The sequence below is a fragment of the Atta cephalotes genome, assembly GCF_000143395.1.
Source record: "Atta cephalotes unplaced genomic scaffold scaffold00043, whole genome shotgun sequence".
Lineage (NCBI taxonomy): Eukaryota > Metazoa > Arthropoda > Insecta > Hymenoptera > Formicidae > Atta > Atta cephalotes.
This window is the reverse complement of record NW_012130107.1, coordinates 980,391-1,004,897: the sequence shown is the minus strand read 5'-3', so window position 1 is coordinate 1,004,897 and position 24,507 is coordinate 980,391. Positions and strand designations below refer to the sequence as shown.

Sequence of the window (24,507 nt, the reverse complement as noted above, 5' to 3'; positions counted from 1 at the left end):
TACTANATATATATATATATATATATATTATATATATAATGGATATTATTGTACTATTTTTTTTTCAATATTGTTCTTATCTTATTTGTTGTCTCTTTGTATTTATCTATATAAGTAAAGACAGCAAATAAATATCTGGAAATATTTTAACATCGGGCAAAGCACATGTGAAATTTCGATTCTCAACATAACATATCACGAAATGGCGTTGGAAAAGAAGGAATGTCCTGCCTTTGTTCGGGCGTCATGTGGTCAGACAAAGAAACACGGTTACTTTGTGCTATTCACAATTTTTACATCATAAATCAAATTCTAATATTTATTTAGATTTACGTTTTATATAATCTTTGAAGTATATAATTATTTTTTCTATTAATATTAGAAAAAATAATAGAAATTATATATAAAGCTTCAAAAATACGATTCCTTTAATTTATATCTCGGACTTCATCATGTGAAATTATGTGTTTCATTTCAATATAATTATATCTGAAACATGAAATTTTGTAGTACACATTACGTTAAATTATGTTAAAGTACGTAAATTTAATTGTTTAATTGAAAGGTGTGTTTCGCGTTGACAAATTATTTAAAATTGTACGGTTTAACAATCCGTAATTTTTGATACATTTTTATGTGTTACATTAAGACGAATGTTACTGAATCGTCAGGCCCATTTTGTTGTTCAATAAATTATTTTGATACAAAGTCACAAAGTTTAACTTGAGTATCCTGTAGTTTGGTTCAACGTCAAAAACGTGAGACAGTTGTTTCTACAGCGCACCAATAAGGCCGAGGTCGACTCAATCGCGGCAGTTCTGCGCGATGTGATTGGTTATCGTGTGGCTACTCCATTACGTATATAAAGAACGCAGACGCCACCGAAATCAATCGACGCTCAGACTTTGTCAAGTCTACATCTACGCAGAGAGTTTTCGTTACAACTCAATCTCGACATGCCACCCAAAACCAGTGGTAAAGCGGTGAAGAAGGCGGGCAAGGCTCAGAAGAACATTAGCAAAACCGACAAGAAGAAGAAGCGCAAAAGGAAGGAGAGCTATGCTATCTACATTTATAAGGTGTTGAAACAAGTGCATCCCGATACCGGAATTTCCAGCAAAGCCATGAGCATCATGAACAGTTTCGTTAATGATGTGTTCGAGAGAATTGCCGCCGAGGCGTCAAGATTGGCGCACTATAACAAGAGATCAACGATCACGTCTCGTGAGATACAAACTGCAGTGAGGCTTCTTTTACCTGGAGAATTGGCTAAGCACGCAGTCAGTGAAGGAACTAAAGCAGTGACCAAGTACACTAGCTCCAAGTGAAGCAATTTAATACATATTGCATACGCATATCGGCCCTTTTCAGGGCCAACAAATCCTTAAAACATGGAAATCTCTTGTTTTGCTTTTTAATAATATATATTCATATCCTCGTCTTCAGTAATAAAACAAAAATATTAAAGCATAAATTATAGCAATTTTTATTTTTTGAATTTCATATTTTTGATATCGAAATTACTAAGTTCAAATACTTTAAAATAATCTGTGATGAATTCCATCGCTTACATAATTTATATTACACTGATTATTAACACATAGTAATTTAATCGATTGAATATTAAATAATATTCTAATGTTATTTAACTGAATATTCGTGTATTATTTCATTGTCTAAGTTTATTATATTATGTTTATTGTATTTAGACGTTATTTTAAAGCATTTTAATGTATATTAATTCGGTAGTGTGAGTGCCACTGAATTTATAAAATATATATATAAATTCTTATTATTATTCTGTTATTAATTTTTGTGACATTTCTTAAATAATAATCAAGATAAGCAATAAGAATTCAGTTGCGAACAATTCAGAGCTATTTTGTTGTGTAAATATTTAGAAATGATCTTTTGAACAGATCAACATTTAATGCAATAACGATCAGGATGTATATTTCTGTCAATTTTTAAATTACTTTTTAAAATCAAGATTTATTGAAATTTTTTAGTTTTATTCAAAGTTCGGTTTTATAATATGATCAAATGCTAGATAAAGAGATATTCATATCTCTAAATAAAAAATTGTATTTATAATTTGTTGTAAAAGTATATTTACGAAACCTTAATTGCTACATAATCCTTGCTCTCGTTTAACAATTATTACTTTATCATTTTAGAATTTAAAACGAGGAATATAAATAAAACGACAAGATAGTTTTAAAATTTTCTTTGCAAATTTCTATTTCTTAAAAGATAATAAAATTCGATGAAAAAATTATGCTAAACGTTTAGACGTTACAGATAGTTTAAATATCTATGTGCAGTACGTGCAGAAATGAAGATCGTAAAACGACTAGAGTAATATTAAAAATGAAGCAATATTAAAAATGGAGTAATATTAAAAATAAATATTTTAAAAAAATTATTTGCAATATGGCACTATGTTTAAAAGAAAGTATTCTATTTAAAATATTAATAAATCAATTTTGTTGAACATGAGAAAAATAATACAGAGAAACTATTTTCTAAATAGTTTTTAAAAATATCCAAATATTTTTTATAACTTCAAAAATATTCAAACATTTTATTTAAAATAGATTATATAATAATTGGTACATTTTTTATAGATAATATTCATGTTTATCTATTAAAATTTATTATAAATAGCTGCGTGCAATTACATTACTTTCTTGAGGTATAGACCTGTTTAATATGCGAACAAATGAATCTGGTAATTGAATTGTAAAGTCCCCTTTTTGATTAAAGTACTGAAGTAAATACATTCTATCTTATTGTTTTCCATTATTCTCGAGTTCTATTTTATATTCATGGAAGTCGTTTCGTAGAAATGTTCCTTCAATATAGAAATTGCAAATGAGAATCAACTTACTGAATATATACTTATAAAAATATCTAAAAATATATTCGAAAGTAAAATATAATGAAAAAAGATTCGCTTTGTTTTTAATTTATTTTAAATGTTTAATGAATATAAAAGATGAATGCAATACACATACTACAAAATTTGAAAAAATATACGAATGTCAAGTTAGCCTTCTTGAATAATACTTATCTTAATTTTAAATCTTAAGTTTCAAAAATTGCTACAATGAGAAATACAACGTTTGAAATTTTTGGTGGCCCTGAAAAGGGCCGATTGTATATAAATAAAAACTATGTTTAACCGCCGAAGCCGTATAAGGTTCTTCCTTGACGTTTCAGGGCGTAGACGACGTCCATGGCAGTCACAGTCTTTCTTTTTGCATGTTCGGTGTAGGTAACCGCGTCACGAATAACATTTTCTAAGAACACTTTCAGTACACCACGTGTTTCTTCATAAATCAATCCGGAAATACGTTTGACTCCGCCACGACGTGCCAAACGACGGATGGCCGGCTTGGTAATCCCCTGGATGTTATCACGGAGTACTTTACGATGTCTTTTTGCTCCTCCTTTTCCCAATCCTTTTCCTCCCTTACCGCGGCCAGTCATGATGATCTGTTTTTAATCGTCGTACGTACACCCTCAAAAGTGCCAAACGATTTTGGTGGCTCATCTTAAAAACCAGTCCATTTTATTCCCTGGCTGCTCTAACGCGCCCCACCCTGACGGCATCCACCAATAGGAGCGTTCTCCGTTCTACCTTGGTGGCTCCCCCCCACTCCTGAAGCAGTGACCAATCAAACGTGGCGTACTTTTCCGATACTGTATATAATACAGGAGCAGTGCGAGTAAACTCACAATCTGACTCACAATCTTGACGTAGAGTTCCGCTCTGTTAAATTCGATTCACAATTTTACGGTTACAATGGCACGTACCAAGCAGACCGCTCGCAAATCGACAGGAGGAAAAGCGCCTCGTAAACAGCTGGCCACGAAAGCTGCAAGGAAAAGTGCTCCGGCTACCGGTGGCGTGAAGAAACCCCATCGTTACAGGCCTGGCACTGTGGCCCTCCGTGAGATCCGTCGTTATCAGAAAAGTACGGAGTTATTAATCCGTAAATTGCCATTCCAAAGACTTGTTCGTGAGATTGCTCAGGACTTCAAGACGGATCTTCGCTTCCAGAGTTCTGCTGTAATGGCTCTTCAGGAAGCTAGCGAGGCATATCTTGTCGGTCTTTTCGAAGATACGAACTTGTGCGCTATTCATGCTAAGCGAGTTACCATCATGCCTAAAGATATCCAACTGGCACGTCGTATCCGTGGCGAGCGAGCTTAATTAGGCGCAATGAATTATAAAAAAAATTAATCGGCCCTTTTCAGGGCCAACAATTTTTCAAACGGATATTTCTTGTTTGCATGTATCTTATTTATATATATATTGCATATATATTATTTATTATTTAAATAGAATTATTTTGATACTTTTTTTTCCAATATATTTATTAAAGAAATTAGTGTTTAAAAATATCTCTTTAAATTTCTCTATATTTATAACATACTTTGAAGTTTTCGAATATTTATTTCGTTTAATATTACAACGAATACGAACATGACAACAAAAATAAAATTTTATTGACATATAAAATTATTCTAATTTCAAGCAATATTTATATACAATTCATGGCTTGTAATTATGATACTAATAATTCAATTATTAATGAACGTAAAAATATTTTTAAAACAATTTATAAATCCGACAATGCATATGTCAAATATATAAATTTGGTAGATCTGAAATTTAAAATGCTTCATATTTTTTCGTGAAATATATATACATACAATATTTCATAAACATTTAACTTTTCTGAATTGCAACTTAAACAGCTTCTAATTACATTTACGTTGCTTTAATATCTTTCAATGAAAATATATGATATTCTTAAATATTTTTAAACGGACTTATCAAAAAAATTAACTCAATGAAGATTCAATTAGTAATTATCTTCAGCATTACAAGCCAAGGGAATTCGATACACTTTTTATCTTATCCTTATTCGTCTATCTTTTATGCTAGCTATTTTTTTATCCTTGTATATAATGTATCAATCTCGACGTGCATATTTTGTCATTATTTCTACCTTATTTACAATACACCTCTTAACCTCTATTTATCTGTCCCCTACCTTTTTTTATTAAAGATGTTCTTTAAAAATTGTGTGTATATATTAGGTGTGGGAAAAAGTTCGTTTTTCCCATTAGATGGCATTAAAAAAACGCCACTAACTTTTTCCTAATATATATATATTTTTTCTTTATTTCTATCGATTTATAATTTATTTGTACTTTATATCTTGTTAAATTCCTATCCCTTTCGTTGTTTATTATCAATATAATCTTCAATTTTCATTCATTTTTTCTTCAATGCCCTTTTCAATACTGCTTCAATTTCCTTGTACTTTTAATCCTTCGATTCGTCGCCATCCAAATAGATCACCACGATTCTCCTAATATAAATCTGTGAAATACTTCCTTTCTCCTTTGCTAATATTATTTTTTTGTACTTTGAATATTTTCTTCTTTTTCCTAATTCAGTTTCTGTTTCATTATTTCTTGTGCCTTTTTTTTTATTCTTTAAAATTAGTTTCCTCTGCTTATAATCTTGTCTTATATTCCTACTTTATTCACATTATTATGCATGTCTACTTCTTATGTCGCACAAACTCTTTAACATACATATTTTATCCTATCTTAACCTATTACATCTCGATTACCTCTATTCTCTTTTTACTTTCCTTCCTCTTAAATATTACTTTCTTATCTTTTTCTTCTTCTTGATTTATTAGCCTCGCAATTCAGCCAAATGGCTGAATTGGACTGCGATGGTCTTCGATGGATTGGGAAAAATGGAAAGATTCTGATTAGTTGATTCGCTTATGCACTATGCATTATGTGTTATATAAGAGTCTGTGTTATGGCCATAAGAATTAGGAAATGCAAATGCATAGTCAAAGCCGCGCAACGCTTTTCAAAAAAATAATCGAAGTGATGCAATGCCCGAAGCGAGACATCTGACCTGTTCGAGTGATCTCATGAAACTTTTATATTTAGATATCTTACTCGTGCATTCCTAGTTCCTACCTTTTTCGTGACCAAATTTTACATCTTTCTTCTTTTAATTTATTTGGCCTACATCGATGCTTTTTCACATCTTTATTCGGATAGAAAAATTTGAACATAATTAAACAAAAAGTTACATGATTGATTCCCAAGGTAGCGATCATATAATAACTTTCTCTGTAGAGCGGAAAAATAAACGTTTCTTGTATACATACATAGGTACATAAAAATGTTCACTTTTCACATTTCCATTGTAAAAAAAAGTTACACGATCGTTATCCGGAAACACAATTTCTAGTAATTTACTAAATGCAAGCAATCGAGCGAGAAAACATACATCGTGTGTGTGCTGCTGACTTTTGTAAGATTTTTTTCTTAGGCTTTTTTTCGGAATCTTTTATTTATCTTATGTTTTTGTATTGATTTACGTTATATTTATCGATTTGAATATGAAACGTTACCTAAAAGTTTTCTAAATATTGATTTGCCTATTATAATTTATAAACATTGATGAGATTTAAATAAAATTATAGAAAATACTGAATACAGCACGAAACAATTTTATAAGGAAGATTACTTAATTCTATACAACAATAAGAAAAATGCAAACTGTAACAAATAAAACTATATTGAAAAGACATTAAAAATTGTATTGACATTAAAATATACATTTAAATTAAATTTAACGTATTAATCAAATTAATTTAAACGTATTAATATATATATAATTTCAGAAGTCTCTAATTATCATCACGCAATTATTACAATTATCGGTATAACAAATCATGTTTATAAATTTGAATTTTAATTTTTCGTTAACTCATCTTATCGAAGCGTAATATGATGAATTCTAATATAAACATATTTAATGCTATTTTCATAATTTCTCTGTGTCTATATTGTAATAAAGGGTTGTTTAAGTCGAATTTGATATAATTTTATCAGTATTATTTGTATTCGAAAATTAAACTTAAAATATTGAAAATATTCTGAACTATGTAAATTTGTCTTAGTAAATTATGTAAAGGGTCTTGAGTTCTTAAATTAGTGGCATTTAATAAATTCTTTATAAGCGTTCTATATATTTTTATCATAATCGAGTCTTTTAAGACCATTACATACAAAATTCAAATGGAATTTTGCATTATTTTATTATCATGTACATCCTGTATTGACGTGACACGTCTGCAAACATTAAATTATCAAAAAATTAATCTAATAAGCCGTTTGCAGTTTAATTGATTTATTAATTGATATATTAATTGATATATTAATTAACTCTTTACATTTTTTTAATTATAAAAATTAAAAAGATATATGTATCTTTAAATTAAGATTAAAGTGATCTATATTAGTAGACACGAACATCAATCACATAAATTATTATCTTAATTAATCTAAATATTTTCTCTAAACCGTTATTTATACTTTATTCATTTGCATTTTATTTCAAATAATAGGAATAATAATAGAAATAAACGTGTTGAAAGTGTTTCAAATATCAACCGTCATATCAGCGTTCAGCCAATAGCAGCTTCGCTCGCACGCCATTGGTGAAACGTTACTGACACCATTGCCTATAAATACAGCTGGTTTTGAAGGTCTCCCTTAAAACGCGTTCTGCCGTCGTACGGTTCACACGGAAGCTGTTTACGCTTGATTAGGTCATCAAGATGTCTGGACGTGGCAAAGGAGGCAAAATTAAAGGCAAGGCGAAGAGTCGCTCCAATCGAGCTGGATTACAATTTCCCGTGGGCCGTATCCATCGATTATTGCGAAAGGGAAATTATGCCGAACGCGTAGGCGCTGGAGCACCGGTGTATTTGGCTGCCGTGATGGAATACCTTGCTGCCGAAGTGTTGGAGTTGGCTGGCAACGCAGCTCGCGATAACAAAAAGACAAGAATCATTCCGAGACACCTGCAGCTCGCCATCCGCAATGACGAGGAATTAAACAAGCTATTGTCTGGCGTAACCATCGCTCAAGGTGGTGTCTTGCCAAACATTCAAGCGGTGCTGTTGCCGAAGAAAACGGAAAAGAAAGCATAATCGTAAACTGATTATGTGAGACAACAACCTCTGGTTTGCAATCACAGCGAGTAACAAATGGTCCTTTTCAGGGCCCCAAAATATTCATACGATGATACAATCTCTTGTTCATGCTGCATGTACATTGTACAATTATCCGTATTTTTCATTTATATAGTAGTTGATAAAAATAGAGATCAATCGAACACTACAAAAGAATATACAAAAGAACACTTAACAGAACAGACGTTTTATTTCTGACAATAGTTTGTAAATATGTTAATGATCATATTCCAACTCAAGTCATTTGAAATATTTTATTATAACCTAAGAGAATATAAAAAGCAATTTATGTAATATAAGCTTATTTATTCAAAATATATAAATATCTTTAAATATATTTCCTTAATTTCCTCGAACTACTCTAGTGAACTACTCTGGTAAAAGTGTTCTAAATTATTCTAAATCTATATCTTATGAGTTCCATCTCCAAATTTATGACTTACATTTTCATCCTGTATGTAATATCTAAATATTATTATACATTGAGTACTTTCCATTTGATGACACAAATCGACACAAATGTCGTTCTATCTTTGTCATTTTCTCTGAATGTCAAGGATAGAATGACGCTTGTCATCAAATGAAAAGTACCTATTGTTACTTACATCTTGTACAAAAACTAATGTTCTTAAATTTTATTTTCATTAATTTTATTCAATCTATACATTCCTAGAACTATTCCAGTAAAAGTATTCTAAATATCCTTTAAACCCTTAATAGTTGATTCTTCTCAAAATTAATACTATTAGTTATATAATTATGATAAACATTTTATTTAATAATTATTTCTATTGTTATTTCTATTGTAGAATCAAATTAAGCTACAAAAATGTAGAAGATAATAAATATACTTTTCAAATTAGTATTTTACTGCACCTCCAAATTTATGACTTAAATTTTGTCATCTTTTGTACATAATATTTAAATATTATCTTATATCATTATTTACGTCTTGTGTAAAATTAGCGTCCCTAACTTTACAACTTTATTTCATCAGTTTTGATTTAATGTAAGTATAAAGCATACTTCATATTTTATATGAAATGCTAAATAAATGGAGGGAGTAATTTTAGATACATACATCACACACATATATATATATATATATATATTTGACAATTTTATATTATTATTTAGTATACAGTATTAGAATTTACAAATTTGTAAAAGATTATACAGTAATAGTCTACCTGGAATAAATTGTGTAAATTTTATTTCTTGATAAACATTCATAAAAGTTGAGCAATTAATTTATTTAATGATAGTACCATAAATAACATTTGCTTTTTGTCAGAAAAAAGTATCAAATAATTAGAAGTCACAAGGCTTTCTTCTTTTTCATGATAACATGTACATACATGTATACACTCTTCTTCATGTACATACATATAAAGTTGCTTTACATACGATTCAATATACTTTGAATTGAACGCAAATTTGTTATTTCCCTTTCGAGTTCTCCACCATTAGGTTTACTAAAGAGAGTTGTTAAACATTTCGAAATAACATCCTGACACTTTGTTATTATCTTTCTCCTGCAGTAAAGAAATTTTGAATTAGTATCAAGTTTACAACATTATGACTTTGATTAGCAATTAAAAATAAAAACATTTACTTATTTTTATTTAAATCAAATATATTTTGTGCGCTTTCTTCTTTTATGTTTTAAAATAAAATATTTAATATTGTTTAAAATATTTAAATTTAATTTTTAAAATCTGATTTTTATATTAGTTTATTTCTAATCTCTGCAATGTGAAGTATAAGGAATATAATCGAGATTATAAAAAATACGCACCTGACAAAATTGTTTGTTACAGTCATGTTTTTTATGAAATGATTTACCAAGTTCGCTGTTGATTCGATCAAGTGAAATTCGTTACCTTCATTTAACCAAATACGGGTATTTTTACCAATCATTCTAAAGACAGACAATTTGAGCATGAAACAAATACTTTGTAATTTTTTTCAGAATATGTGAAATTTTGCAATTAATATACTTACTTATCATAAATATCTAAAAGATCTTCCATTGCTATTCCTAATTCCAAGAAAGAAGTTATAATACTAGTATTAGTTACTTTATATTTACATGCCTTCATTTCCAATTGTTTTACTAAAAAATCTAAAACGAAAAAATTAAACAAAATTAAGAGAAATATTAACATAAAATTTTATTATCAATATAAAATCAAATAAATATAAAATATAATTACCAATTGGGAAACAATGCGGTGATCCAATATATTCTTGACCAAGTACTTTAATTTTGCACATTAAAATGGTTATTTTATCCTCATTCGATGGTTCCGTTGCATTTTCTAATTCTATGAACATTAAGCATTCATTAGAAAGTTGAGAAAACTATTGTTAAAATATTATAAATATGCGAACTGTATACCATTATCAATTATATTGGTCCAAATTCCTTTAATTAACATGTCATCTTGATGACCCGAGCAGTGAATAATAGCTAGTTTACATTCCCAAAGTTGTAAAGGCTCTGCATATTCTTCATATAACTGTAATTAATATTGTATATAATAATCTCAGGGAGAAATAAAATTTAAATGAAAAATAATACTTTTGTCAAAATTACAAACCTGTGTAATATCAAGTAATGAAGAATTTAATCTCAATTTTGCATCTGTAACTATCATCGAATCGAATAGGTTTTGCTGATTACTGATAATCTCAAGTATCTGTTAAACACATTTGAGAAAACAATTATTAATTAATATAATACATTAAATTTATTTAAATATTAGAATATGAATGGTACATAAAACTTTACAACTTACATTATTTTTTCTCTTTTTAAGATATTTTTCAATTATTGCATACATAAAAGAAAGATTTAAATCGTAAAGTTATAGATGTTCCACTTTGTAAAATAGAATTCATGATTAACAGTTTAAAATACATACTTGCTGTTGCATTCTAGCTACTTCTAATTTATCTTCTAATTCGCGTAAGAAAATTCCAAGGTAAGGAGCATATCCAGTTTGATCGCTTCGCATACATACAACCGCACGTGCTAAATATTCGACTCTTTTTGAGAGTGATATTTCTGCTCTATAAAAAAAATGAATATAAGTTTTTATATCTTTATCAAAAAATAATATATTACAAGCAATATATATATGCATACCCGACTTTGGTAGCCAAAGAATCTAAGATCTTTGCTGCAGCAGCATGATTCTTGTTTCTTTCATAAAACTGCCAAAGTAATTCAGGCGCATTGACACGATTGAGATAAGTTTCTAACGAAGGTACAGCAAAAGCAACTAATTCACCGTGAAGCCCTCTGTCTATCATCCAAGTATAAATTGAAGAATGAAGAGTCTCACATGGTGCATGTAGAGCATCATCTATGATCTCATGTAACTAAAAAAAGATATTAATATTATAATACATTTCAAATATATAAACAAATTTATATTACATACAATTTCTTTCGCCGGTATTACAACAACATTTGATGCTGTTTGTAAAGGAGGTCCTGGCTTGCTCGGTATAGTTGGCGTTAAAGGATTAGAGATGCTCTGATGATACAAATGATCTAACATTGCAGTAAATTCCTTATAAATCTCTGAACTGTAAATAATATAAAAATTTATTAAATTATTATTTATTGTTATCTATAAAGATATAATATCCTGTTGTTATATACCGTTTCGTAAAAGCAAGATTTCCTTCTTGATCCTCTATAGGTTCATTATTTTTATAATAATGTGAAGCAGCGTTGTTGGGATCTATCCTTTCTGCACAACAAATACACAATTCAAGTACACCTGTGTAGAATTGGCATGCGACAAATTGTTGACACACTGCATTCAGATTCAACCTCGGTGCTACCTCTTTACAAAGCTGTGTAGATATTCAATAAATAAGTAAAATTAAATATTATCTTTTGTTGTATAGACGATATTATATGTACCATTAAAGCAGACTGAAGATAACATTCTTTATCCTCGGGATTTGTGCACCCCTTTGCTTTTAGAAGAATTTCGTTTGCCTAAATTTATGAAACTCATTATCACTCAATTATTATATAACTATAATATATATATATTATATATATATTATATATATATATTATATAACTATAATATAATTTCTTATATCATATAAATATTGATAAGATTATAACTTTTATAAAAAAAAAAGATGATATTCACCTTGGAGCAAACAGCATCTTCAGTTCTGTATAAATTGGGACAGACTTCTCTTAATTTTGCACTTACAGAATCCACTGATGCGTTATCCCCAAGATAACTGCAAAATATTAACTGTAAATTATTGGAAATTTGTACAAAATTTATAAACTTACCTATCAATCAAATGAACGATGAGTAGAGAAGATATTTCGTGGCCTATTAAAATCAAATCTCTGAAGGTGGCTGTAGAAAATTGAGTAATTTGATCCTGAAAGATCAACATTTCGATTTAGTTGAAAATAAAAAACTAATCATCTTTCAGTAAGAAGGATGATATCTTAACTTAATAAAAAAAATTAAATTACTTTTGATAGACAGTTGATGATATTATTTAGCTGATTTTCGCATAATATTTTCCATAAACCCAAAACCTCACATGCATGGGTAATGAAAACTTTTAAAGCGTCCAAAGAGTTTCTTTCTTCTACAATTGGTTCTTGAAAATGACTTTGCATCGTTGTTTCAAAACCGTCTGTTAAACCTCTACTTGTGCTTTGTCTGTATATGTATACTTTGTTTTAGTTGATTTCCTAATTAGCTTAATATAATCTAATAAAATCACATCATACATATATATTACTATATAAAAAAATCATGTTTTAGAAAATACATACTGTTTTGTGATATGTGTATTTCTGTTTAAGAAAGATCTAAGTGCTTGCAAATGACCTAAGATCCAAGTAATTTGTGTTGCTGGTACTGTACTGGAAATCTGAATAAAATAATACCTATATTTTATAAGTGTATTAAAATTTCAAAAATAAAAATAATAACATACAATTTGTCTCAGAATAGATAATCGAGGAAATATTTTTTTTTAAATTACGTAAAATAATAATTTTTCTCTAAAATTACTTACCACATTTTTATTACTTATTATTTCTTGTTTTATACATCTTACATTCCATATAGGACGAAGTATTCTTCCCACATACAAATATAATCCGCTATGTTTAGCAGAGAAATGTTGCAAACTAATATCTGTGGTAAGCCCCATTTGTGTAGGTGATCGAAAGGATTGGACTCTAGAATCGAAAGTTGGCATTCTGGGCGTAGATGTGCGTAAATCTGCTATATGTTAAAATGTAAATCAAATATATAAATCAAATATTATATGGACATTTGAAATCTAAGAAAACACAATATTATACCTGGTATGGTAGGAAAAGCAGAATGCATATCAATCGGAGGACATATTCCTGCTATTCTTTGACCACCATATAGGAAGAATGCACGAGTTGCCCATTCTGACAACTACTCGTAAAAAAAATTTATTGTTATTAATAATACATAGTATTAATAATACATATATATAGTATAGAACAAAATTACCAATATAAATTAAAAAATATAAATAAAATTTAAAGATGATAACATATTATATGTCTCGTGTGAAAGAAAATTCACAGATCCCAAATTCGATCTCGACTATTTTTATATTTCTTTCTATAAGAGATTGAAGTAATTTGCACAGTTAAAAAAAAGATAGATTCTAGAACTATATTAAGCTAAGAAGCTAAAGAAGGGAGAGTTTGAACAATCTCATAAGACTCATTACAATAGACTTAGTATTAGACTAATAAACTGACAGAGCAACTCTTGGAGCAATTTCAAATTCAGATAATATAGTTCCACTCGGTTTCACTATAATAAGTAAAATTTGATAAACATATGTAAAAATATATCATTACCTGAGCATTTTGAGAACTCTCAAGTGTCGCCAAAATTAGGCATGTAGCACAAGCTTGTTCCAAGGATTGTGTTTGAAAATATGCGCGTACTACTTCAGTATCAGGACCACGTTGTTCTAAGAGAAGTTGTTTTAATATGTCTACAGGACGAACTTGCATTAAGATTATCGCTCCCTGTGACAAAATAAATATAATAATAATAACCAATGCATGTATCATATAGATATGATAAAAATATATTATACATACCTGTGCTGTTAAGAATATAAATTTCCTTGGTGGTTCCATATGTTGGCGCACTAATAAAGGAGGTTCACCCTGAGCACTACTTTGCTTTTCTATATGTATAGCCGAATCTCTTATGATTTCCTCCATAGCCCAAGCTGGACTATCAAGAGGCAAAATACTTTGAGTTTCAGCTAAGTAATTTGTGAATGGATAAGCATCATTACTCAAACACCATGCGGTTTCCGTATCACCACCGCAAACAAGAAAAAGAGTCCCTAGAAGATATTTTACAATGCAATGAATTATATTCAAATCGAATGTGTTATTCAAGATATATTATAAAAAAATAAATTACCCTTTCGATAATAGGCCATTTGTACTTTTCGTGGTCTCATTACTGGAGCATTTGCAGCATAGCCTGGTGGTAATCTGACATGTATCAATTGTAAACATTGTGGTCTACTCGACGGATTTGCAATTGAAGTGCAACTGAAGTAAAAACGAGTTCCTGTTGCCGCAACAACAACCAAATTCAAATGTATCGATTCGGATTCCATTATGGCTGATATGCTTACAAGAGGTCGAAAATTGTTACTATCCAGAGTTCTGGAAAAAATAAGTTTTAATAATTCTATTTATTATACAAGTACTCTCTGTATATTAAGTACATTAATAAAAGATTACCCACTTAACAACATGAACAGTATTTTGAACTAAAGAAGCTTGAGATAATGAAGTGATTTTAGATGCGCCACCATCAATATCCCAAACCGTAATTGTGCCTCTATCACCCAAAGTATACAAAATATTACGCGAATCATCCACAGATATTTGTATTATAGCTTCTTCCTCTGACAGTGCCATAGTGACAAATGATGGCACTAAAAATGATAATGGACCTTCTGAATGATTAACTTTTTTACAACGTTTGCCGAACCAGCTGCTCTCTGCCTATATGCGAAAAAATTCATTCATATAGAATAATAAAATGAATTTAAAAAATAAAACTAAGAATAAAATAAATCAAATTTATTTTAAATTGATAAAGATTTTTAACCTGATAATATATTTCAAAAAGTGATCCATTTCTACCACCAAGAAATATTCTGCCACTATTAGTATTAGCAATTGTAGTGATTCCTATTCCATCGGTAGTAACAGTAAAGATCGGTTCTGGAACTAACTGCATTTCTGTAGATATATGAAAAAAAATTAAATTTAATTAGAAAGTAATTCCTAACAAATAAACAGAATATAATAAATTATTACCTCCTCCAGCATCAGGTATTGTCACACCAAGAATAGTTATTTCTACCGTTGTTGTAAGAATTAACAAGTATTTCACGTAGCACTGGAAGATTCCCGCCTTAGGTTTTACTAAGCCTACGCTTATAATAGTTTCATTCAAACCATCAAAATAAGCAACATCAGATCTATACAATTTTAGAGCAAAAAAAATTTTAATATTTTAGTTTCATGTATATAAATTTATAAATTCATATTTATCAGTAAAATTCAAAATACTTACTCATTTTCATATGACCACAGATAAATGTCACTATCAATTGTAAGCCATGCTTTTGAAATCTCTGTGAAAAGACCCATCATACAATGACATTGCATATCTATAATTTTATTAAGGATTAAATATATTTAATATTCATATATTTAATATTCATATATTTAATATTCATAAAATAGTTATCATAATTTAAACTTCATATAAAAATAGCCGAATCATAATCGATAAGTCTCATCCCATATATATATTTCAGTAATGAGAAATTGATTAGAAATTTGAAGGTGATAAGTAAAAAGGAATATTATTGGAATTCAAAATAGGCTGTATTCATTCAAAATAGGGATAATTCATATCATACTCCTTTCATTTATAACTTTTAACTTTTCAATTAATACTATAATATTATAATTTATACTATAAATTATTATAATTTATATCAACTAAGAATAATTGATACATAATAAAGTATTTATTTTTACTATTTAGAAAGGATACGGCCAAAGTGTTCCATGACTTCAGAAGGCAAAGGAATTTTATTAAGCATCTTCATTTGATTAATATTTGTTAAAGTCATTGATGCACCATTTAAATTAGGATAGTCATGATCATCGAGACCACTAACGGTTGGTCCACCTATGAAGAATATATTAATTATAATAGGTTTATAGCTTCATATTAACATTAATATCCTTCACAATTATATTTATAATACTAATTTACTAATTCTTTATATAACTAATGTATAATTTACCTTGCACATTGTATCGCATAAGATTAATTAAGGATGGAAAATTACTGTCTGCAATAATATGTTTATCTACCATTTTCCCAGCCATCTCTAACGAGTCTAAATGCATTTTTAAAGGCTCCATTTCTGTAAGCGTCATATTCCTCATTCCCTAAAAGTATTACTAGAAAAAGACGAGATATATAAATATGTAAATATTTGGAAATTAATTTTAAGTGATAATATCATATAGATCTTAATAACCTTAAAAGAGATAAATCTTTCCTTATTCTTTTATAATTATTTTGATATCAAGAAATTCAGTACTTTTAATGCACAAAAAAAACAAAATAATTTAAAAATTGCGAAAATAAGGCAACGTATTAAAATTATAGGTTAAATCTGAATGCATCTTTTATTGAAATTATTAGAATGTAAAATTTTTGAAAACATAGAATAATATAAGATAAATTGACATAATTACATACTCGATACTGTACTTGTATGATCTTGTAATTCGATGTAAGCAAAAAAACTTCAAATATAACTCTAATCAATTTTAACCTCCAAGCCCTCCAACCATGCTCCACAGCGCTCATTCGCGCCAGACCGGCACCGGCAATACCGGCAGTGGCATCAAGCGTAGGCAGCGTGCGTCAAGCATAATCCAGCATATTCGAATCAAGTCAACGGTATTTGCTGATATATGCGCATGCGAGAATATAGGTCTGTTCTTTTTGGCTATACTTTTGTATCAGTTTATCTTTCTTCCTTTTTTCTTCAGGCGGAAAGAAGAAGAAAGATGAAATTGGTGCAAAAATTCATCTAAAAAGAACAAGAACAGTCTTAATGCTTTAAATCCGCGCCCTTTAGAATGCATAATCTTATTTGTAGATATTTATATTTGAGATAGTTCTATAAAAATCCTGATATTTGGAGATATTAATCTATACAGATATATTTAGTTAATTAGGAAGCGCAATAGATTTTATTATAAATTTTGTAGGAGATAAAGACAAAGATAAAGAAAGAGAGATATAGGAAGATGGATAGTTGTAAAAGGAGATTTACATAATCTCAAAGAACTACAGTAGTCGAAATTTTTTGTATAATATTGTATTTAAAAAGTTATTCATTTTCTATTACAGCCTTGTAAAGAATAAATTTATATAATCAATGACAATATAATATTATACATGTTTAATAAATAAAATTGACAAAATAATGATGAAGATGATTCTAAAATGATATAACAATTACATTCATAAAAAATAATATAACAATTATAGTTTGATTTTATTAAAAAAAAATATCAAAATTTTTGATGAAGAGATCTAGTAGTATCGTTATCCAAATAATTGTTACGAGCATAATTCCTATATACATATGCAAATATGACAAATTAATAAAAACATACCCACACTTTATTTAAGAAACGTCCTAAAAATATTCTTAGAACATTCAAAGGACATAATACTATATCTTCTGAATGTCTTCAGAATATCCCGGAGATCCGTTGTATGGGTAATTAACAAATATATCTAAAAAAAAAAGAAAATAAAAACTCTTTATTTCATAGATGTTTCAAAAATATTTGCAACTTATCAATTTATGTTCTCAGACAACTCGCCGTTACTATTACTACTATTAGTTAAAGAGGAATGTCTAGTCAGTTGTGGCAATTCAAAATGCCATTTTGAATCTTTATCTGTATTAAAATCAACTATTTCATAATTCTGCAAAGGAGGTCTCGCTTTAATACCTAATGTTGTAGGTCGCTTCATGGGATCCTCATCTAACATCATTTTGAGCAGATCATACTGCAAAAGAGATATATGTGTATATATACATAATAATTCCAATTAAAACATTATATATACATATATGTAATATATGAGATATGATTGATGTATACTTTTAATTCCTTTACCTCAGCAGAATAGTTCTTCGAAAAATCTTTCGGAAAAATGGATTTTTTTAGATTTGATAACGTTGCTATTCTCTCCATGTCAGTAGAAAATGGTGTAAGGAGTTCAAAGAAAATTATTCCTAAGGAATAAATATCTACTTTGTAGTTGTAAGTTTTTTGGCCATTCATTTGTTCAGGTGACATATATAAGTGCGTGCCAACACATGCAGTATGTACATTCTTTAAAGAAACATTCTCATATTCAGCTGCAGGTGTGTGAGTCCTATCACATCCATCAATCATCGCAGTGACGAGTCCAAAATCGCCGATCTTTATCTTACCGTCAAGAGCAAAAAATATATTTGATGGCTAAAAAACAATTTTTTTTACTACAAAATAAAATATAAAATAGAATTTTATTATCCATATTTTAAGACAGACGATACCTTTAAATCTCGATGAATTAATCCTTGCAAATGTACATACTCCACAGCATCCACTATTTGTTGGAAGATATTTAATATCTGATTAAAATCTCTTTCTGATGTGTGCTGCTTTAGCCACTCTCTCAAACTGAGTCTTTGGCACAACTGCATCTGTATGTATAGGAACATTTTCGCAGACTTCTTGATGTTTGGCTTTTTCTTTAAATCTAAGGAAAACGGTTTTTGGGGTTTGCGTTCTTTTTTCTCTTTCGCAATATTATCAGTTTCTTCAAACATAATACTTTCAGAATAATCGGTTTCATTATTATGGGATAATTCTTTTTCAGTTATATTACTCGAAATGGATAAGTCTGAATTATCGGTACTGTAAGTATTGATGCAAATCGAGTTATTATCATATTGCTTTTCGTTTGATCTTTCAAATATAATGTATGAATCATCGTTTGCCACTTTATTTAATTCGAACGCTTCACAGGCACTTTCTACAGAAGATTGATCAGTTTGTGAAACATCAATGTACACAGAATGATTAGGGGGTTTTGTCTCGGTTTGAGTTATTTCCGACGAGAGAAAATCAGTAGAACATCTTAGTTTATCAATCCATTGTTGATCATGTTCTTCTTGCCATCCACTAGGAGGACACTCTAACCAAGCATAATAGTACCTTACAATATTGAGGTGTTCCAATTTAGCTAATGCTCTTACTTCTCTTGTGACGCGATCTCTTGAATCTTCGCTGTAATAATATTTTATAAATAAAATTCTTATCTAGTTAAAATTCTATTGTTATAATCATATTTATAAGTGCAACTAGATGCTGTAATCAATTACTTTGTAAATTTAGAAGTCTTAATAAACTGCATTATAAAAATCCTAATAAATTTTTAACTTGCATTTTATAAATTTATATAAAATTAAACATTAATGTAATATAAATATTAATAAAATAAAAGAATGAAAAATAATCATTCTTTTAAATATTATCCTTTAGTTTAGAAAAAGATAAGTACGATATTATTCAGTATTTGAATTTCACTTAAGAATACACAAGAAATTTGTTCGCATCGCATACTCCAACATACTTCAACATGTTCCTACCATAATTCCTACTCATTTTAAGCGCGTTTGAGTGAGTAGAAACTACAATTGGAGGAAATAGGAGCATGTTGAAGCATGCGACACGAACAAACTTTATAAGTCTTTATAAGAAAAGAACTGAAAAAGAAGAGAAAATAATTTAGTACTAACTTGTTCGACAATGCAATTCTTTTAATCGCATAATTGCAATCATCAATTTTGTTTTTGACTTCAAAGACTACGCCATATCCTCCTTTTCCCAAGCAATCAACTAGCTCATAATCCATTAAGAAACGTGAATAAAAATTGTCACCATTATTATTAGTTGTATCACTTATTTTGGTTTCTATATGTCTTTCAACTATTAAAGGCTGAAATATAATTCATTTAATTTAAAATAAAATATAAAGTTAAAATAGCTAAATAAGAAAGTAAAAAATATAAATAATTATACAGTTTATTTATTTACTTACCGCAGGTATGGCATCTTTAGCGATTGTCGTTACATTAAAGAAACGTTGTGTCAACATAAAATTCAATAAAAACGCAGTTGTAATCGAAATTACTAAAATCTCTTTCCTAACAAAAAAAATTAAACTTAAATATTTTTCATATTTTACATAAATATGATTATAATTAGAAACTTACCACCAATCCCAAATAGACATCACAACTTTAGTAGGTATAATATTTTCCTCTTCGACATAATTTTGCATGGATTTTTCCATGCCAGTGATAAGTAGAATATCAGAATTGCTATGATTACATTGCTTATTAGTTACTTGATCCGTTGAATATAAGTAAAATCCATTACCTGTAAAAAAATATTCACAATTATAAATTTGTCCATATAATTACTCTATTTTATACTATGACTATTTTTATGAGTAATGAAGATATTGGCATGTTCAAATATTACCATTAATATATTCTGAACTATATAATACAGACAATGCAATTGCATTCTGTGCTTCATTTGTTTTAATGGAATCTTCATCGTTATCTTTATCCGGTAAAGTATTTACAACAGCAGTTACTATAATTTTTTAAAAGTATTAATAATAAATGTTAACTTTGCAAATATACAGTGTAAAATAAATCGAAAAGCTTACTAGCTGCTGGATATGGCTGCCATGGATATTTTACATGTTGAACATACTTAGATTCTAACAAATTTTTATTATTGTGATTTTCTTGTACATATAATTGTCTTTCATGCATGCCTAAATATAAACCTGGCCTAATTGCAGAATATTCCGATCCCCATATCCACTGAGAGGTATCGAATAAATCAATTTTTTCCAAAGGTCCTGAAGAAACGTCTCCACGCCATATTGTAACAATTGGGGAATCAAACTAATAAAAATAATAATTTTTATTATTTTGCATATTAAATATTATAATTGTTATACTAACCTTATATTGCCATAATGTAATTTTAGGATTATTTTTATCAACAGCCCAAATCAAACCTTCTGGAATAATTGCTTTAATTTCTATATTTAGAGCAATATCTTCATTGGAACAAGAAACAGGAGATTTTAGTTTTAATTCATATTGTCCAACGCTAAAGTTCCACCTTTAAACAATGACGTTATTTGGTATATCTTATTTTTTTTTATGTAAATAGAACTGGGACAGATGTTAGTTCACCTTTCACTACCTGCACGATCTTCTATAGCTCGCACAGTTTGTTGAAAACGTTGAATAATAAGTATATCTTCTTCTACGTATTCTTGACTATCTGTATTGTTTTTGCATTCAGAAACACCAGAAACACATTTATATTTTATTTCACCTGTATTGGCGAATACACCTATTTTACAGAAAATATTATTTTATTTATATTATTTTCTAAATAGTATTTTCTAAATAGTATTAACATTTTTAAATAAAAAAATATAAAGCAGTTCTTTAAAAAATTTTCTAGCATTATAAATTTTTATACCTAAGTTTTAAATTAAAATTCTGTTTAAAAACTGTTTTAATTTATTTAAATAAAATTTAGTTAACTCTTAGAAGACTCTTTTAACACCTTTCATCTAGATGCTTGATATTTATTATAAAAACAAATAACATACAATCTAAAAAAAAAAAATCTACTAAAACCTACCATAAGAATGAAGTTCTTTGCCACCAGCGTAAACTAAATCATCAGAAAAACGAAGTGATAAATGTAATAATTGATCTGCCGTTATCGGCATTGTTTCCAAATTTTCTCCATCAAATTTATACAATTGTCCACTCAAAGACGGAATTAAACGTACCCATTGTCCATTATTGTTAAGCTATAAATTAATACTTTGTATTAACACTTTATCTCAAACAATGATACATTATCTAGAAGTATCATAGAAGTTATTTATATAATAATATCAAACATTGAAAGATAAAGAAAGAAACACTTTCTTACTTCTGTGTCATGAATACTGGATGACAACATTGGTCCATTATTAAAATCAACAGTCCACTGTTTTTTACCATAGTTGCTAGCATTGAGGGCTGATATATTTCCATCCAATGTACTGACAAATATCAAACTGGTGAAACAAAATACTATTAATGAGCAAGATTCAAATACAACATATAATTAATATTTCGTTATTTAATTCTAACTTTTAAGTCATATATTGGTTGTTCCTTTGTCAATGGTATCTTTCAAGCCATAAAAATTTCTAAACTTTGCATCCATTCATTGTAGCTGAACTAGTATACAGTAGTCGTGATGCTTAAAATGAAATATAGATAGATATATATTTGTGATGTTTAAGGAAGTAAGCAAGAAGTTTTAGTGCAATTTAATACAACACAAAGGACAAGTTCCAAAAGTATGTGTTCTTTGTACACAGGGGTATAATGTGTCTTCCAATAAGCGACACAGTGTAACACAATGATCATGTCATCTTTATTTAACATTGGCAAATAAAGGATGTAATGATCCATAGTGTCACACCATGTCACTTTTGTCGCTTAATACTTAGCCATAGACCTGTTCTTTTTGGCTGAATCAGTTCATTTTTCTTCTTCTTTCCTCCTGGAGAAAAAAGGAAGAAAAATGAATTGGTGCAAAAGTTCAGCTAAAAAAATAGATCTCATATATTTTCATGCCTTCTCAGTCTTTGTCATGTCTACTTCTCATTCTTATGTCTTCTTCGATATGCATGCAACTTCAGATGGCTAGACAAATTTATGTGTATATATATTTTATTTTTACTAGAAATTTTTAAGGCTTTCTCAAAGACAGTTTTGTAGAAGACTAACAGGTGTCTAATAAAATTTTCATTCGACTTCTTCATTCAGATTTTGTGGTTATGTACAAGATAATCATGTAGGACCCTTTGGAAGATGACAAATGTGAAAAAAAATGTTCGTTTCAAAAACATCACTCTACTCAATGAAAAGGAAAGAGGATCAAAGTCAATCACCTGCGTGTATCCTTAAAATGTTGATCGCATGATTTCAACAGCAAAGCATCCTCAGCGGAAACGAAGGAACATACAATCGTGATTGTCACCAAACAATAGAAACATATTTGTTGCCATAAACGAGACATCTTATCTGCGAGACTGAATGCCATTCGTATGTGGCATTCTGTCGTATCGAGTTTTAATCAGTTTTACTACACAGATTATTGCAAGTCGATTGACAGACGCACACCTAATGTTGCACATCTAACCAACACACATCGGATGACTGCGGTTAATCTTTCACTACAAATGCTTTGAAGTGGACCAATGCTTTTTAGTGGACCAATTAGAAAAAAGAATTTTACAAATTAACCAATCAAAAAATTTAAAATTTAAAGCATTTGTAGCATCGCCACTGTCACTATCGATGATATGACGATGTTTGAAACTGTACGCAATATTTTTGGTTATGCAATGTGCATATGTTATAACATATTTTTACAATTATATCCCTTTAATTTCTACCAATATGAATTTTAATCTCGGTTTAGTTTTACTCTATAACGCTTTCTTTAACTTTTAGAATTAAAAAAAATAAAAAGTAATTAAAAGTTTATGTTATTGTAGAATTGGACATTAGTCATCGTTACGTACTACGTGTAAATAAACATATGTTGTATCAGCTGTACCGGAAAAAAATATTGCTTGCAAAAAATAAGAATAAGAAGTATTTATCTGATAATTAAGTTTATATATAAATCTGTCCGATTATTATTTATATAGAGATGTATTTAAAAGGAATGTTTAGAATAATAACTTTCTTTTTCATTTAAATAACATAAATAATATAAATTTTTCTTCCTGAATCAAGTTTTTATTTACTTGCAATTATTTATATTATTTATAAATTTAATATAATGTTACTTACAATTTTGGAAGTTTTCCATTATAAGATGTTATAAAAATATTTTATTCCCTTTTTGTAGCTTTCCAATGTAAGCTGAAATAAATAAATCATATAAAAAAATTATAAAGTATTATTCTTTATTTTAATATACATTAAATTTGTTTATTTTTATTAAATGTAATAAATATAAATGTAATAAATATAAATGTAATAAATATAAATGTAATAAATATAAAAACAAATAAATTGAAATTCAAAAAGTACCCTGCGCCTTTTTATACGA

At 28.6% G+C, this 24,507-nt stretch overlaps 6 protein-coding genes across 6 annotated transcripts in view; 3 read left to right on the top strand and 3 right to left on the bottom strand.

Annotated features, from left to right (window-relative positions):
• Positions 1-4,219, top strand: part of LOC105622278 (histone H3) — a 4,793-nt gene extending 574 nt beyond the window's left edge. The window contains exon 2 of the mRNA XM_012203697.1: positions 3,802-4,219. Within this exon, the coding sequence (XP_012059087.1) occupies positions 3,809-4,219 (411 nt within the window). The 5' untranslated portion in view covers positions 3,802-3,808. The remainder of the gene's footprint in view (positions 1-3,801) is intronic.
• On the top strand, positions 957-1,328 carry LOC105622276 (histone H2B). Its single transcript, XM_012203695.1, has one exon. It carries the CDS (start codon positions 957-959, stop codon positions 1,326-1,328), a length of 372 nt encoding a protein of 123 aa, XP_012059085.1.
• LOC105622277 (histone H4) lies at positions 3,181-3,492 on the bottom strand. The gene has a single exon (XM_012203696.1). The coding sequence runs from the start codon at positions 3,490-3,492 to the stop codon at positions 3,181-3,183; it is 312 nt and encodes a 103-aa protein (XP_012059086.1).
• Positions 4,220-7,673: 3,454 nt separating the features above from the next.
• On the top strand, positions 7,674-8,048 carry LOC105622273 (histone H2A-like). Its single transcript, XM_012203693.1, has one exon. The coding sequence runs from the start codon at positions 7,674-7,676 to the stop codon at positions 8,046-8,048; it is 375 nt and encodes a 124-aa protein (XP_012059083.1).
• Positions 8,049-9,489: 1,441 nt separating this feature from the next.
• On the bottom strand, positions 9,490-16,647 carry LOC105622272 (nuclear pore complex protein Nup155). The gene is made up of 26 exons (XM_012203692.1): positions 16,503-16,647; positions 16,247-16,384; positions 15,758-15,854; positions 15,499-15,662; positions 15,287-15,420; positions 14,918-15,180; positions 14,585-14,835; positions 14,251-14,504; positions 14,002-14,175; positions 13,462-13,564; positions 13,170-13,381; positions 12,925-13,022; positions 12,616-12,808; positions 12,424-12,518; positions 12,272-12,368; positions 12,031-12,108; positions 11,764-11,960; positions 11,540-11,687; positions 11,242-11,477; positions 11,018-11,165; positions 10,694-10,792; positions 10,492-10,612; positions 10,307-10,417; positions 10,095-10,215; positions 9,889-10,011; positions 9,490-9,625 (listed from the first exon to the last, which is right to left on the bottom strand). The coding sequence occupies exons 1-26, from the start codon at positions 16,645-16,647 to the stop codon at positions 9,490-9,492; spliced, it is 3,936 nt and encodes a 1,311-aa protein (XP_012059082.1).
• A 1,435-nt stretch (positions 16,648-18,082) lies between these two features.
• LOC105622271 (eukaryotic translation initiation factor 2-alpha kinase) lies at positions 18,083-23,463 on the bottom strand. Its single transcript, XM_012203691.1, has 13 exons — positions 23,336-23,463; positions 22,324-22,450; positions 22,024-22,198; positions 21,564-21,726; positions 21,327-21,489; positions 21,023-21,266; positions 20,830-20,946; positions 20,559-20,724; positions 20,384-20,489; positions 20,082-20,281; positions 18,834-19,569; positions 18,409-18,756; positions 18,083-18,298 (listed from the first exon to the last, which is right to left on the bottom strand). Exons 1-13 carry the CDS (start codon positions 23,461-23,463, stop codon positions 18,083-18,085), a joined length of 2,889 nt encoding a protein of 962 aa, XP_012059081.1.
• Between the last annotated feature and the right edge of the window lie 1,044 nt (positions 23,464-24,507).